The following is a 16,727-nucleotide window of genomic DNA, read 5'->3' on the forward strand; positions in this document are numbered from 1 at the left end:
CAATTCGATCTTTGGTCTTTGAGGCTATTTGCATGTCATCATAAATGTCATTCCATCCATCTGTTTCTTTGTTCCCTTGGCCTTGTGTCACCAACTGCTTGTGGTTTGCTTCACCGTTGGGAACTTATAGCCTTGGCTTTCTCTTTCCCTCCAGAGACCTGAGCGAGAACCAGATCCAGGCGGTGCCGAGGAAAGCCTTCAGAGGAATCACCAACGTCAAGAACCTGTAAGCGCAAATATTCCCTTGACTTCCTGTCATGTCATTTTTATTATTTCACAAAACCTGCACATGGATGGCCGGGCCAGGACAAACACGTGTGACTTTTATGGCTTGATGTATGCTCACATCAAATGTGACATTCTCAACATGGGGAAAACGGTGTCGAGTGTATTTTTAAGGCAACTCAAATATTTTCACTTCACCGGAATGGTAACTTGATTTTTGGGGGATGAAATATTTCTATGTAGCTTTTATAAACAACTCCTTATGACAGGAATGATGATGTTGTACATCATAAAAGGTACAATGATGTTGAACATAATCTGAAAGAAAAAAAAAAAATGTAAGTCAAACTTTTACCATCAGTTCTTTATTAACTGTTCAGGCAATGTTATAATGTTATTTATTGCTTGTGTGTGTAAAAAACAAAATACATGGGAAGAGGACCTTGGAAAAAAAATAACTGCATATTATCACAAGCACAATAACAGTATTTTTCCAAATTATTCAGCCCGAGTGGAGACATAAAAACAATCACTCTCTTGTCTGAGCACTTACCGTCACAGATTTTGTGCATTTTTTTTCATGTGTGAAAGCTTTTCAACACATTTTCTACCTCGCCGTAGTTTGTTGTTTGTCATCAACATGTTATCCATCACCTCTTTGTCACCTCCTCATCCTCACTTTTAATCACCATCTTTGCATTCTTCTTCTTACCTCCTCTTGTTTTCCTCATCTCAAGATGTTTTGGCCCTTGCGTGAAAAACAACAACAACTCCATAGCCTCTTGTCTTTTATTCATGACAGCCTAATCACCAATACCCTGATCGATGGCCGCCCGATCCATGCCGCTCATCAATAACAACTGATCGTGCGCACCTGATGCGGAGAGGCGATATTGGCACTTTTGGCAACAAACAACGTTGTCAGTTGCATGCATGGAATCGGCCTGAGCGTGTGAGCTTGTGGCACCGAAACAAATTAAAACAAATGATACAAATCCAAGTCACCGTTACGATGAATGGAGTTGTTGTAATTAGCAGGAGCTCCGCGCTTGTTTTCACCGAATCTTGGGTGACATGACACCCAGGTGTGTCACTTTTGTCAAGTCTGCATTGGAGAAAATCTGAATGTACAAATGTAGGATGTTGGAAATAGAAGCGAGGAAGTCATTTTTATTTTTTGCAGCAGCAGTGTCTGGTTATCCTGCCTTGATTTGAATCCAGAACACGAGCAGTGTTGTTGTTTTTCTACCTTGACCCAAGCGTGGTGGAAAAGCATTTCATTGTCCGCCGGCATAGATTGATGAACAAACGTTATTTGCAGTCAATGAATTAAATTTTTCAGACTAATGAAGTGAAAACGATTAATGGTGATCTCTTCTGAAACATTCTCACTGTTCTAGAACGAGAGAGCTCTACTATGTGATTATGAACGAGTGTACCACTATGTCACGGTTTAATATTATTCTAAAAAATATTCTGGTTCACATATGGCCACCTCCCATTTGTGGTTGGGTAAATTAACATCCTTGGGAGAAATTTATCTGGGTAGATCAAAGAAAAGATTGTCATCCAGCAGATGAAACATTTGATGATGCTGTGATTTTTCCAAGCCCATACAAGAAATGTGACCTTGACAATATTTATATAAATAAAATGTACAGAATATTGATCGACCTAAATGGAATGTAGGGTTGTAAATAAGAACGGATGGCAGCATGCAGGTGAATAAATCATCATTGCACTTGTCGCAGCAAAGACGTTTGGTCAAATGAGATTGTCTGCATCAAGTCTTTTATTTATTTTTTTTTTTGGAACCTGACATAAGACACGTCCTCATTAGTTTCATTTGGCGCTTGTAGTGTTCTATCTTGTCGTGTCATCACAAAACGACTTCAGCAGTGTGTTAAAGTGAAGGGTTCAAACAAAAAAGTCAGCTTCCATCTGCTTATTATCAACACCTTACTGTATTCAAATGAAGATTTACGGCGGCCGACGAAGCACCGCGTCTCTTTGGATGATTAAGATCTATCAAAGCCTTCATTGTACCGATGTGAAGGGCTTCGTGAGCGGCTGGCTTGCCCCGTGTGCCTTCTCTCTCCCCAAGATTGCTGTAAATTCGCGCTGGTCGCCAAGCACCGCTGGGGATGATGACTTTAATGTTAAATGGACCTCTCAAAGTGTCTACACTGCACTGTGAGTGTGAGCGAGTGTGTCTGCGAGAGACACGAGGGGACGTGAGAGTGTTTGTGAGAGTGTGTGTGTGTGTGCATAGGTGCGGCTGAAAATGTGTGAGAGTGAATGCATGAGTGTTTATGTGAGAATATGCATGTGTGTGAATGTGTGTGTGTGAGATAATGTGTGAGAGTGGGACCATGTGTAAATGTAAATATGTGTGTCTCTCTCTCTCTCTCTCTCTCTCTCTGTTCCGGCGTTTGTGCATCTGTGTGTGTGTCTGTTAATGTGAGAGTGTGTGCATGAAATAGTGTCATATTGTTTGTGTCAGTAATTTTGTGTTAGTGTATGTGCACGACAGTGTGTGAGAGTGTATTCGTGGATGCACCTGAGCTTGAGAATGTGTGAGAGTGTTTAACAAATGTAGAAAAATAGAAAATAACCAGGGTTGGCAAGGTTACTTGAAAAAATTATTCCAATACAGTGATGATAGTTACAGATTAAAAAAAGTACTAATGTAACTTGAATACTTTTAACTGGTTTTGGATAACTCCATTCCAAATATGTAATTCAAAAGAATAAAAACAAATCATGATATGTAACTTTAAATATTAGTCTAGTCTTTTCTGTCTTATGGTTGTATAATGTGCATGGTTTTGGAATGCCACAGGAAGCCTGAGCACATAAAATTCAAATCCGAAGCACAAAAACTGTGAGGCACACATGCTAACCACTTGCGCACAATGCTGCCGGGAGGGAGGGATGGACGGATGGACAGATGGATGGATGGATAGATAGATTCCATTTCAGGCAATTGCTTGGTTACATAAAGGAAGCTGTTTTCAGATTGGTGTTGCTGAAGGCAACGAATAGGGATCAGACAGACAGACAATTTCATATCGTGAGGGAAAATAGTTTTGCAAGCTTCAAAATATTTTTCAAACCTTTCCACTGAGCAGTTTTTTATTGGAACAGGTGAAAGGTCAAAAAAGAAAAGGTAGCTTCAATTTACGTACAAGGTCCGAGCGTTCTGTTAGCCTGCTAGCTCCTCATACGGTAACAGGCAGTCCAGATGACTTTGACAGCTCACACGTTTCTCTGTCAGGTAAATCATGAATACAATCGAAAACAGTCACCAACCATTCATTTGGAATCACTTTCCAAAGTGACTGTGCTAAAACCAACACATGCCCAGCCTCTTCAGCCAATGATCTGTGTTAATCGTTGGCCAACAAAAACCTAAACATGGAACGCTCCCTGAGCTATATTGTGAGCAGTTATCCACTTAACTCAACCGCGCTGTCGCTCTGCCCGCATTCAAAATGTAATCCTGCTCAAGAATCCACATTTTAAATAAATGTATCTGTCATCTGATTACGTTTTATTTTTTATTTTATTTTATTTTTTTTTTGGTGCGGCCCGGTACCAAGAGGTACAGTACGTGCATCATCTTTATGGTTTCTTTTAACACACACGTTATCTGCCTCTGGCGTGATTTGTTATGTAAAAGAACGCTTTTTTTTTCTCCATCTTGCATCTCATGCTGCCATGCCTCGAAATTGCCCTCCGTTGGGATTCTCCCTGCATCCCTCCATCCCTCGATTAGCCAAGGTGACTGGGGCCATAAAAAAAAAAAAAAAAAAAAAAAAAAACACCAGTGCCCCAGCAGGGCTCCAGTGCTCCATTAGGCCAGCAAATGGGGAGGAGTGTAGGGGGAGGGGGCGGGAGAAACCTCCATGACATTCTGTCCCTGGTGGACACTGCATCGATTTTTTTTTTTTCCCATGTATCCTCACTTTGTTTGTGGCCGCGGGTAGCGGCCGGCTGCCACTTTTTCCCCCGTTGATACGTGCACTCTCTCCCACTTGCTCTCTCCCTCTTTCCCTTGATCCTGTTGCCCAGTGGCCACGTTCCTGTGTGATTCTGTTTACTGTACTACAACCCGTTGGAGCCGATTCAAATCCGCTGCTTTACTGGAGCTACCGACAACCTGGCAGATATGTTTTAGCTAATGCTAGGTGTCATGTGTTACGCTTTGGATCTGGTGGAGTGTTAAAAGTTTTCGATTCGGTGCTCCACAAGTGTCTCGGTTTTCGAATTGGCACGCTAGACTTACCTCAAACAATTTTTCTCTTCAGTTTTTTTCAGAAATGGCTAGTCTTGAAAAAAATTCTGTTTGCCATTATTCTAGACGGGGCCGCTCTCGAGAAGATTTCTATTTGCCTTTCTAGATGTTGCTAATCACATGGAATTTTCTCTTCGGCATTCTAGATGTAACTAATCACAATCTATTTTCTATTCAGTGCACTAGAAGTTGCAGTTTTATGTGAGGCACTCTGCATGTGGTTAATGATGCCATTTCCCATTTCGCACTGAAGATTTGGCTAATCAAAAAAAATATATATAGATATATATTCGGCACTCAACGTGAAGAATCTCAAAACTATTTTCTTTTCAACACTGTTAATGTTGCTCACCTGAAACATTTTTACTGTTCGGCTGCTCATGATATGGATATTCTGAAATTGTTTTGGGCTCTCGAGACGTGAATGATCTCAAACATGTTTCTATTGGTTGCTCTAAAGTGAGCTCATTTGCCACTTTATATTTGGCTTTTTTCAATTTTATTTCAGCCTTCACTGATTTCTTTCTATCATCTTGTCTGTTGTTTTGTCTTTTTTCCCCCCCAAGAGCAGACCCCCCCCCCCCCATTTATTTTGAATGATATATGACTGAGGTCAGAATCCAAGTGTTACTGGACCGTCCTCTCAGTTCAGATTTTCTAATAATTCAAAGCAAGACAACGACTGATCTTGTATTGTTTACTTTACAGTTCCATAAAAACAAAAATGTGGTTTTGGAGGCTATATAGATTTTTTTTCCTTTTTTTAAAATTTTTTTTTTATTAAAATGATGAATGAATTTCTTCTCCTTGGCCTCCTTGATTGTAACATGAAATTCATATTTTCTTAGAACACTTTTTATTTTGGACCTCGAATAACCATAGTGAGGAATACTAAAATCATTCTAAAATCGACCTTGTTACGCTTCGGGACATTTGCAAGTTCCATTCAACACAAGTTCATTTCTACCAATGCTTTGTGTATACTCGGAGTGGCCTCGAATCAAAGGCAAATCATGCTAAAAGTCTTGACAAATTGTCTTTGTACCTTTTTTGCTATGCATTCATCAATTTTCAAATTCTACCATGCAGAATCTTTGCTCATGCTATTCTATTTCTGCATGTTTGTTTTCTTTTCATGTTTAATACTCATGCAGTAAATCACTTCATCATATTGACTTTATACCCATGTCATCAAAACACACCAGATTTTCGACAAATTTTAAGGACCTCACCTGTAGCCTCCCAAAACTCACTCAGCAGGACCCTCTGGAAAATTTACCTTTAGCGCCACAGTGAAGAGGACAGGTTTTCAGTCAGCCACTTTTTTTTGGGGGGGGGGGGGGGGTTCACTTTTTTATTAACACATTTCAACATAAGAAAATGATAATGACCTTCAAACATTCCCCACACCCCCAAAAATCATTAAAAAATATACCCGTTGGTGGTCAAGGTGTGCAGCGTGTCTATTGAACTGAAGAAACAAATATGGCAAAAACCTTTTTCATTCTTAATTTGTATTGAATTACGTCGTTACCATATTTTTCAATATTATAGTGTGAAAACGAGATTTTTACAAAAAACATTTTAAGTTATGCTGGAACGAATTAATGGCATTTCCATTCATTTGAATGAGGAAAGATGGTTTGACATTATGATCGGAACAAGTTCAACTTGTATCTCAAGGCACCGTTATTATTACGCATTCATTATAATATTCATTAATTACTCATTGTGATGATTATTCATATCATTATTAGTTTTATTATTATTAATAGTGTTCCGTCTACACACTGCGTATCATGCTCCTTGTAGAGGTGAACCTGATGCACCAAAGAGATTGTTATGACAATAGCAGCCACTCCAGTCGAGAGGCATACAGTCATGGACACATCAGATAAGCTGCCAGTGTTTCATATACCTCTCATGACACCTCAGTATACACACACACGCACATATGTGTGTTATCGAGTGCACCATCATGGTCTCATAGCGTTTCTTGTTTTCCATCTGCCTGCCGCTTCTCCCTCCGATGTATTTTTTTTGTCATTTGATCAAATTGAATTCCTTCCTCCCCCCCCCAACCTCCCTACTGGGTTCACCCATGCTCGACATTACAACACCAGTGCACCTTTTTTGGCCGTGCAACCAAAACACAAGACAGCATTTCTTCAAACAATGCAACTGTCGGCTGTTCTTATTTACCTTTCTCCTCCTTCACATTATCCCGGGCTATCTCCTCCTGCACACTTCACGCTCCCCTACCCACAATGCATTGCAGGACGGCCGTTTGTTTGAATTATGGCTGCGGCGCCTTCAAGGGGGAATGCACACACATACGCACAACTTTCTTACCCGGGTTGTTGTGTGATGTTCACGTTGTTGGATTTACCCAATGTCATGGGGAAGATTTGATATATCGTACACAAGGCCATAAATAATTCATAATTGACATTACATTATGTCCCTGCTATTCTGTAGAAACAATAAAAATGTCAATATCTTTTTGGGTTTCTATCGATGCGGCTCATGTCAAGATGTTTTCTATTTGGCACTTTAGACATGGCTAATCCAAAGCCATTTTCTATTCGGCGCTCTCGCCATCTGAAGCAGTTTTCTATTCTATTTCTATTCTAGATTTTATTTATAGCTCAGTCTTCTGTTTGGGGCTCTGAACATGCAGTAGCTAATCTAAGGCAGTTTTCTTTTCAACGTTCGAAATGTGGCTAAGGTCAAGCTGTAGTTTTATTGAGTGCTCTAGAAGTGGCTGATGTCCAACAGTTTTCTTACTGGGGCTCTGAATGAACAGTAGCGAACGTAATGTTTTGTGGCTAATGACAGTTTTCCATTTGGTGCTCTGGACAGCAAATCTGAAGCTGCTTTCGAGTTGGCCCTGTGGACACGGTTAAGATGTTGTTTTCTTTTTGACACTCTCGATGTGGCTATAATATCCTCTTTTCTGTTCCTGAATCCTTTTCATGGCTAATCTCGACATTTGACAGTCTAGATGTGCACCATTTTAAGAAGTTCTTTCATCAGCACTTCTGATTTAGATAATCTGAATCAGATTTCTTTTGGCCACTCTAGATGTAGCTAAAATGTAGCTCAAGGTTTTACTCTATGGTTTTGAGGCAGCTATTTTGAAGCAGTTTTCTTTTTGGTGCTCTCGATGTAGCGAATCTGAAACAGTCTTGTATTCGGCCCTCTTGTCATGATTGTTCTCAAACGGCCTTTTTCACCGCCCAGCTCCTTAAGACACCCCCCCCCCCCACACACACACACACACTCACCCACCTCTGATTTTGACTCTTGAACATAATACCTTATTTCAATCAAATATTTAATTGAGGTAAATTTGTTTCTAAATCCAAACAAATCTGAGATGGAAGAGTTTTCCCTAACGGATTGTTTAACAGCCTTATTCCTTGCCGCCCTCGATGGGACACTTTTCATTTTGAAATGTTCCACAACTCCTGTAGTTTGGCAAGGATGCCTGATTGAAACATGAGCTTGAGTTGTCTCGTTCAACTGTTTATTCCCCTCATTTTGAGTTGTAAAACAGCCACCGCCAGCCAGTATCTCTTTTTTCCTCATCCTGAGTGAATAAAGCCGGCTCATTATTTGCAAGCCAATACCTCCCGTGCCGTGCTCGCAGCATTAAAGCCCCGAGCAGTTACAAGCACAGCCAAAAAAAGTCCATCAAGCCTACTTGGAATGTTCGTTTTCACCCTCGCTCGTCTAGTTATAGCCGTTTGGTCGTGCTTCTTGCGGTATGATATGGACGCGCTTTGCACGGGCCTCCGCTTTTAACTGATCCACTGTTCGTGTGGGTGCACGACGATGATTTTATTGCAGATGAGGCTCGTTTGGCCTGAGAGCCAAGTGCTGACTTGGCATGTGGCGAGGGGGGCAGGGGGGGATCAGCCTGCAATGATCTGATGCTACAGTGTCTACGTTAGCTGGAAGTTCATGGGGTCTGAAATGCAAAATGAGCGGATGAAAATAACACTTTAGATCTGAACTTTTATTGAAAGTCTTTCAATGACATCTTTCATATGTCATCGCTAAACCAGACAACTCCGAAGAACATTTTCTTTAAATCCAGACAAGTCTGCTTTTTGTCTTGAATGAACTCATCGCTTATTTGACTTGATTTCCTCACTACTTGAATGTGTTATCCCTGCATTTTTATGCAGACATTAACCAAAGTAATAGATGGTGAACTGGCTGTTCGGTTTTAGTAAAACTGTTCCAATAGCGACAAGCAAGTGCTTCATTCAATTGTAGAACTGCGCAGAGATGGGGACTTGTGTCATTGCGACTCACGTCAACTGGAGTCACTGTTTTGATCACTCGCTTTGACGACTACAATAAATAAATCAAATACTTGAGACTCGACATGGACTTAAGACTGAAAATTCGAGTTGACTTGAGACAGGTTTGACGCGTTGTGCATGCAGATAAAGATGAATTCGTTTTTTGACCCTCTTAGGCTTTTGTCTTTATGATGACCAGTGACTGCAGTTAAGAGGTCCTTCATAAATTGACTTGACTTCGGACCTTGACTTGACTTAACCTGTCTTGACTTCCCCAAGACAAAATGGCTTGAGACTTTAAGGGTCAAGCTTTATGATTCACTTGAGACTTGCACATGTGACTTGATCCCATCTCTGGATTTCCACTGAAGAGGAAGTCTGATGTTACTATCTACAGTATTTCACACACCTTTACTGTCGTTTAGCGTTGTTTCTTCATTACCTGATTTACATGACGCCGTGCTTGCCTTGACCCGGTAGATCTGATTTGTCTATTTTCACTGCTATCCCATTGATAGAAATCAGGTTCAAATTAAGTTCACATCTTTGTTTTTACCGGCTTCTTTTTCCTCCCACACTGGTTTCTGCTGCCATAAGAAGCAGCCACTTTTCTTGCTTGGTATGAACGGAACACACGAGACTAATCACCAAACAAGTTGCAAAGCATGTGCGGACAAACATTTCACATCTACTGTCAATTTAGAGTCATAATGAATCGAACACGAATGCCAGAGAATGTAGACTTTACAGATGTGCTAACCGCTAGTCCACCGTGCGGCGCTTGAACCATGTCGTGGAATTCCAATCAAATGTTTGCCAAGTAAACCAATCAAATTACTACTTAATAGAAATACAAAATGATAGTCAGAATTGGCTCCCTGAAGAACCTTGGCTTCCACTTTTGCCCTGCGTTGGAAGTTGATCCAATTTGTCATAGATGGACAATGCAAACTTGGTCCTTCATCAGTCTGCAGTGGTTGCAGATGGAGCAGCAAGATTATGTGTGTGTGTGTGTGTGTGTGTGTGTGTGTGTGTGTGTGTGTGTGTGTGTGTGTGTGTGTGTGTGTGTGTGAGTGAGTGTGTGTGCCAGATGGTAGCAAAGGGAAGGACTGAATCAGTCTGCCAATAGGCTTCATCATAGACATGATTAAAGACACTAATTATATGGAAAGAAATTAAATTTTGGTCCCCCAGTCTTTGCCCTGTGACAAACATCCAACGCATGCACACACACAGACACAGACAGACACACACACACACACACACGCACACACACACACACACACACAAAGAGCCATCTCTTTACCAGACCGATAGCAATCATGTCACTGCTAATCAGGGTGCTTGGTGAACAAAGCTGTCGAAGGAATTCAATCATATCGCGGATAATGAAACCATTTACCATCAGTGAAGACGAAGAAGGAGAAACGTGGCCTCCGACGCCAGTCTTCAACTTATTCCTTATTTCCCGGAAAAAAAAAAACAATTGCCGTCGTCAAAGTTTTTGGAGAGCTGTGTGATCCCACGCGTCGGCGACACGATAAAGGCGACTCGCAGGGTACACTCGACCACTGATCTGATAAGACTATTAGTCATCATGAGAGGTGCTGAGTTTCTCAGTAGGTGAGCCGCTTCTTGAAAGGATCATGAAGATAGCTTTGCAGGTGTCCTGGTCGACCCCAAATTGAAACCAGACTTTGTAGCGCATCCTGGAGATGGACACTCCAATGAGCCAGACTCATGTAAACACCAGGGCAACACACTCTTCACCTCTATTTACTTTCTATCTCCAATAATCATCCTGGAGTATAAAAGGTAAAGCCTTTACCATGGTTGTCTATAATTTTCTTTCTAATCTCCTGAGACAACACTCTCCTTAGCTTCCTCTGGTCCATTTGTAGTGTGGTACACATGTCACCAAAGAGACACCCAACAGACTTCTTGCCGTAATCACCCTGGAGTACACATGGACAACATTTTTGATACCTCTCTGGTTATGAAAGAAAAACCCACAGCGGTCCAAGAAATCATTTGAATCCGATAAAAGTTATTCTCACTAAGAACTTAATTAAATGATGAAACTCGGGCGGTCTCGTTGTCCAGTGGTTAGCACGTCGACCTCACAGTGCAGAGGTTCAATTCCAGCTCCGGCCTCCCTGTGTGGAGTTTGCATGTTCTCCGGGCCTGTATGGGTTTTCTGCGGGTTTCTTCCTCCCACATTCCAAAAACATGCATGATGATTGAACACTCCAAATTGTCCCTAGGTGTGAGTGGGCGCGCAGATGGTTGTTCGTCTCTGCGTGCCGGCGGTTGGCTGGCAACCGGTTCAGGGTGTCCCCTGCCTACTGCCCGAAGACGGCTGGGATAGGCTCCAGCACCCTCCGCGACCCTTGTGAAGATAAAGCGGATCGGAAAATGAATGAATGAATGATGAAACTCATCAGTACATCAGACTCATTTCAAACAGCATTTGAAAAGATTACTATGCACGCGTTTCAGAGGCTATGTATAACGCATACAAAATATTGTTCTTCTGTTAAAGTGGGTCGCGACTTTGCAGCAATAGCACAATGCGAGTCCCAGGGTGACACCAGCTGAGAACCACCTTGTTACGAGTATTCCTATTTTTCACTTTTGGTACTATGTGGATACACTACACTACATATATTACACTGCACTTGCTACCTGACAATGTACTGCATTGCACAAAACAATCCATACATACAAAGTAACAGACAACACTATGTTGTGTACTACACTACACTACCTCACGCTACACTCGGGACGCAAATGTTGCGAGTCCAAAGTTGGCAATTTGTATTCTTTAAAAAACATTTTTTCATGTTTCTATTTGGGTCCAAAGTGTTTCAGCACCAAGTGTTAACCGCCAGCAGCTGGCGGGTGGATGGACATACCGTACATGAAAAATGCATTTCGCAGTAAATCAAAGCTTTTTATGGCCCTGTTGCGCACGCTTAAAGTTGTGCATGTACCTTCACCGCAGCCATTGAAAACACAAGGTTGCGTTCTTTCAACTATGTTAACCAGATGTTTGGCGCATGCAGCAAACATTCATCAAGGCTTGGTTTGTTTAATCCAACTGATGGACAAACATAGCAAGCAACAGAGACTATAAGTTCATTGAGAGTTATGAAAGATATATTTATTGTTTGTATTGCTACGAAGTACAGAAATTAGTTAATGTGAGGTGTGGGTTTGCCATTGATAGGCATTTTCACTTAATTTGGGACTCACACAACCCTTTGAATTCATGTCCTGCTTTCACACATGATTAATGCTGTCCAACAAAAACATGAAAGAACTTTAGATTTTTCATTTTTATCCTTTGCATCAAAAATAAATATCTGCATGCAAAGTTTCGAAAAACAGATACAAACATAAAAGTAGAAAAATGGGGGAAAAAAATGCCTTTTGTTTGACAATAAATGAAGCAACAGACAGGCAAATCGTATATCAATTCAAGAAAAATCATTCAATTAAAAAAAAAATAAAAATTAAAGAAATTACTCCTCGCCATTTACATAAAAAAAAAAAATCAACTAACCTTTTAATAAAAATGTAATGTCAAAAATGCATTTGCTTGTGTAGAAGCGGTGCTAAATTTCCCTTAGCCTAAGGACAAATCCAGCCAATCAGAACCGTCAGAAAAAAAAATTTCGGGAAAAGGCGCAAGAAAAAACACAATCCAGTCAAAGCCTACTGAGACAGATTATTACATTACAACATAAATTTATGATATTCCCTGCCGTGGTACCAATGAGAGGATCAGGTGGGCTGGAGGAAAACATCTCATTTTACTTCACTGGTCAAAAACAATTGTTTATTTCCTTCAGGTAATATGTCATCTATCAATGCCTGTGACGTATAGTGTCAAGCGGAACAATGAAATGCTCTTCCACTTGATACCAAAAGACGAGATCATTTCAGTATCAGACTTTTTTTTTTTGTGTGTGCCATCGCTCTTGCAAAACATGTGCCTTGGCTCAATAAAGGCTATAAAACTGATAAAATTTCCCCTTGAATGGAAGAATAATAAAAAAAATATATAAACCATCAATCTTACATACTTAAGTCTAGCTTACGGAAGATAACGTGCAAAAACAGAGCTTAAAAAAAAAAATCCACCAAGGACAGCTTTTAGTCGTAAGAAAAAAATTCACAGCGTCTTTTGTTCAAAGCCAGTCCACCTGTTGCCCTGGTGACCTGCCTCTTAGGATGCCCTCAAAGGAGACATAACGGGGCACACCCCCACTGCGAGGGCTGCTTTAGTGGCACACGTTGTCCATTGAGCGCTAGGAGAAGGGAAGGTGAAGGTGAAGAGTGGACAAACGGACACGAGCGATGTAAACGTAAAAAGAGAAAGTGAATGGATGGAAGAAAGTGGCTATGTTTGAGTATTTGGAGGATTTGTGCCCATCTGCTTGCCATGTGTAAGCGACTTCAGTTCATATAGGAAGAAAAGTAGTGCCGTGGTGGGAAGTGGAGAAAGGGCAAATAATGTCACTATACTTTGCTTTTCTTGAGTTTCTATTTTTCTGACGACTTTCTACTTTGTTTGCCTACATTTTAAAACCGATTTTTACTTTCTACTCCGCATGTTCTCAAAATAGGCTAGTTGCTTTTTTGTACATGTTTGGATGACAATACAAGGTTGAGAGTAAATAATTTACATGTTTTTTTTTTTAATATTGATTGATTGAGATCTTAGCGATGCGTAAACAAAAAATAACAGACAGGAGCGACATGGAGGAACTAAGGGAATAGACTTGAATCTGAAATGCAACTAGCATGATTCTTTTTCAGTTGTTCGACCACACTAATTTACCATTTTAGCACGAGCTAGCTCCCACACAATATATGCGATGTTTTCTTCTTCTCTTTGTCCTAAGTTATCAAAATGAGTTTTAGATATAATTGACCGTCCAAAAAAAGGCAAACTTTTTTGTTTTGCATATTTCAGAATCAATGAAACCATGACCCACTCAAATGTGAATTAAATCAGACTACAATGACCTGAAAAGTGGACGCTGCTTCATCAAGCATCTTTTTTATGCCTTCTTGTCCCGAGAAACCGGGCCAAAACCTCCTATGCCAGAATTTGGTAAATTTCATCGTTTTTCACAAATCTATTCTATGAGTTCATTCACATCTATCTGTGTTATTTTTATAATTGTTAACCAATCTAAAGTGTTGAAAATAGCTTGCGCTCTTTGACGATGCAGTATTAACGGGTGAGCCCATGACGTTTTTGCGGTCTTGTGAAAAATTACGATTTTGGAGGTTCGAGGATTCCTCCCGGCACCAGCGATATTTGCTTTAAATCTCGAGTGACTGGACCATAACACACGGGGTCGTCAAGGGGCTTTTCCAGACCGTGACTATGAGGCTCTCGAAAGCAGCTACGGCAGCAAGAAGCCCTCGTCCACATGCTGGCTCTTCGTTAGGATTAGTTGTATTTATTTTTTGAACTTTTCCCCACCTTCTCTCTGTGATTTGCGCATATTCACAAACGACAAGGCTCTCGAAAGCAATCTCGCCAGTAAACAATCAGTTTTCAGAATTATCTTCAAACATGTACAGTGGACCCATTCATTTTTCACTCGTTTTTCCTGATTCTCGCATATTTGCTTTTTTTTAACTTGCATTTTTTTTTTAATAATATAATTTATAGTGAGTGTCATTACTTGCGAATTTTCGCAATTTGAGGTCTGACTCAGTCCCTGTCCTCCGTGAATAGTGGTGGGCTAATATACAATGTATTTAGAAACAAATCATTGAAATAATTGTACAAGGTTTTTAAGAACATTTCAGAGTCAGTCACATTTTTTTCCATTTTTTTACTTGCACACGATGGACCAGTTGGACTTGAACAAAATTTTCACAAATATCAATACTTAATTATTTACCACCTCTGGCCGAATGAAAGGAAGGGTGACTTTTCGGGGTTGTCGGGTTCACGGTTGGCGTGTGGATGTAGAAGGAAGGAAAGTGGAGGTCTAGACCAACAGCATCTACCAAGATCAAATTAAAATAAAAGCCAAGGATGGATGATGGAGGGCACAAGGTGGGATGAAGATGGCGTTTTGTTTGGAGGAGGTGGGGTGGGGGGTCTCCGTGTGGGAGTTTAGCCAATGAGGCGTGGCCTGTCTGTGTTTTTGGGAGGAAGGAAGTCGTGACTGCCGGTTGATTTACGGCGGCTTTGCTTTTAATGAAATTGTTTCAGTGACAGAGCCGGTAAAAGGCCCTTAATGGATTGGCCGGCCTAATGTAATGAAATTACTCCCTCTTTCACTACACACAGGAAAGAAAGAATAAAAGATGACATTGGTAGCAGGAGGGGGAGGAGGAAGAGGAGGAGGAGGAAAATGCAATTAATATTTACAGAAGAGACAAGAAGGGTGGGCACTTCCTCCCCACTCTCTCTTTCTCCCTATGGGCGTCTACCTCTCTCGCCCCCTCTCTCTCCCCCATCTGGCGGGCGAGCGAGGCAGCAGGTGATAGGCTGCCGCCACGTCGGCCGTTTGGCCACTTCTATTCCTCCTCGCCGGCTCTCCTTTTTCCTCTTCTTCTCCTCCTCGGGGTGGCTCACACATCACGGCGCTGAGGTGAGAGCGGCCATCCCCTCTGCTGTGCGTGTGTGTGTGTGTGTGTGTGTGTGTGTGTGTGTGTGTGTGTGTGTGTGTGTGTGTGAGGGCGTGTGTGTGTGGAGGGTCTTCTACTTTGAGCTCACTACTGAGGTATCACCTCCCCTCCTCTTCCTCCTCCTCCTCACACACTCATTCACGCCTTTTTGGGTAGCCCCCCCCCCCCAGCTGAGCGGACTTTGACTCTTCTCTGTGTGTGTGTGTGTGTGTGTGTGTGTGTGTGTGTGTGTGTGTGTGTGTAGGCAACTGGACAGCAACCACATCAGCTGCATTGAAGATGGGGCTTTCCGAGCACTGCGCGATCTGGAGATTCTGTAAGTAGAGAAAAAAAAAATCTTCGTCACCCTCTTCTTCCTTCTTCTCCATCCTTCATCTAACAAGTCTCATCCTTCACCTCGTTTTCATTTTTATCATCTTCCTCACTTTAATAAGTAGAAGTGAATCATCTGGAAAATGTCTGCTCTTTCTTCCAAAATGTGCTTGGAAAGGAGAGCGTCCTTGATCCACATCTCATGCGCACACGCACACACGGACACACACAAAGTCACACACACGCACGCATGCACACACTTGATATTCATGCATGCTATGAATAAAAGGTGCTCATTTGGCACTCAGGGTGCTGTGGATGATGCTTCTTCTTTTTTTTTTTTTTTTTTTTTTAATATTGTTGCTTTTTTATGTTCCTCGCGACGCATTAAGAGAAAGTTGTTTTTTGTGTGTTGCACAAGCATTGGCTCATTTGTCTGCAGGCGTTGTTGGCAGTGTGTTGCCGCGTACGAGGAAAAAGTTTGAGTGCCAGCGTGCTGCTGCTGATAAAACTTGTAAATTAGAAGGAGAGGATGCAGAGGAGGAGAGGACGTCAGGGCGTGAGTGGGAGGGGAAAAATAAAAAAAATAAAAACTCAGATTTGGCCACTCGGAAAACATGTTTGTGTTGTCGTAGTCGGTATGGAGGTGGTCAAGGTCACTCGTGGTGGATAATGCACTTTGGGAATATATTGAAGTTGAAAATAATTGATTCCACTCTTTTGCATTGGCAAAATCAAGTGGTTGCCATTTGCAGATTGAATTTTTCATAAAGTACATGATGAGGGCAAAGCTCAATAGGAAGCAAACCGCTAATAGGAAATAGAAAATATTGGCGTCAAGGATGTATGTGAAAGAGATGAGTTTTGACTGTCCTTTGGATGTAGGGGGGAGCTAAGGTTAGCCTGGGTAGTTAGTC

At 41.4% G+C, this 16,727-nt stretch overlaps 1 protein-coding gene across 3 annotated transcripts in view; it reads left to right on the plus strand.

Moving 5' to 3' along the window:
• The window catches only part of slit3 (slit homolog 3 (Drosophila)), a 254,024-nt gene that overhangs the window by 132,008 nt on the left and 105,289 nt on the right, over window positions 1-16,727 (plus strand). For 2 of the 3 annotated variants that reach the window (XM_019892240.1, XM_019892239.1), the window contains 2 exons: window positions 155-226; window positions 15,743-15,814. In XM_019892240.1, the coding sequence (XP_019747799.1) occupies window positions 155-226; window positions 15,743-15,814 (144 nt within the window). Of the gene's footprint in view, window positions 1-154; window positions 227-15,198; window positions 15,462-15,742; window positions 15,815-16,727 lie in introns of those variants that run through there. The other variant, XM_019892241.1, reaches the window with a different exon arrangement.

The sequence above is a fragment of the Hippocampus comes genome, unplaced genomic scaffold (assembly GCF_001891065.2).
Source record: "Hippocampus comes isolate QL1 unplaced genomic scaffold, H_comes_QL1_v1.1 scaffold203, whole genome shotgun sequence".
Taxonomy (NCBI): domain Eukaryota; kingdom Metazoa; phylum Chordata; class Actinopteri; order Syngnathiformes; family Syngnathidae; genus Hippocampus; species Hippocampus comes.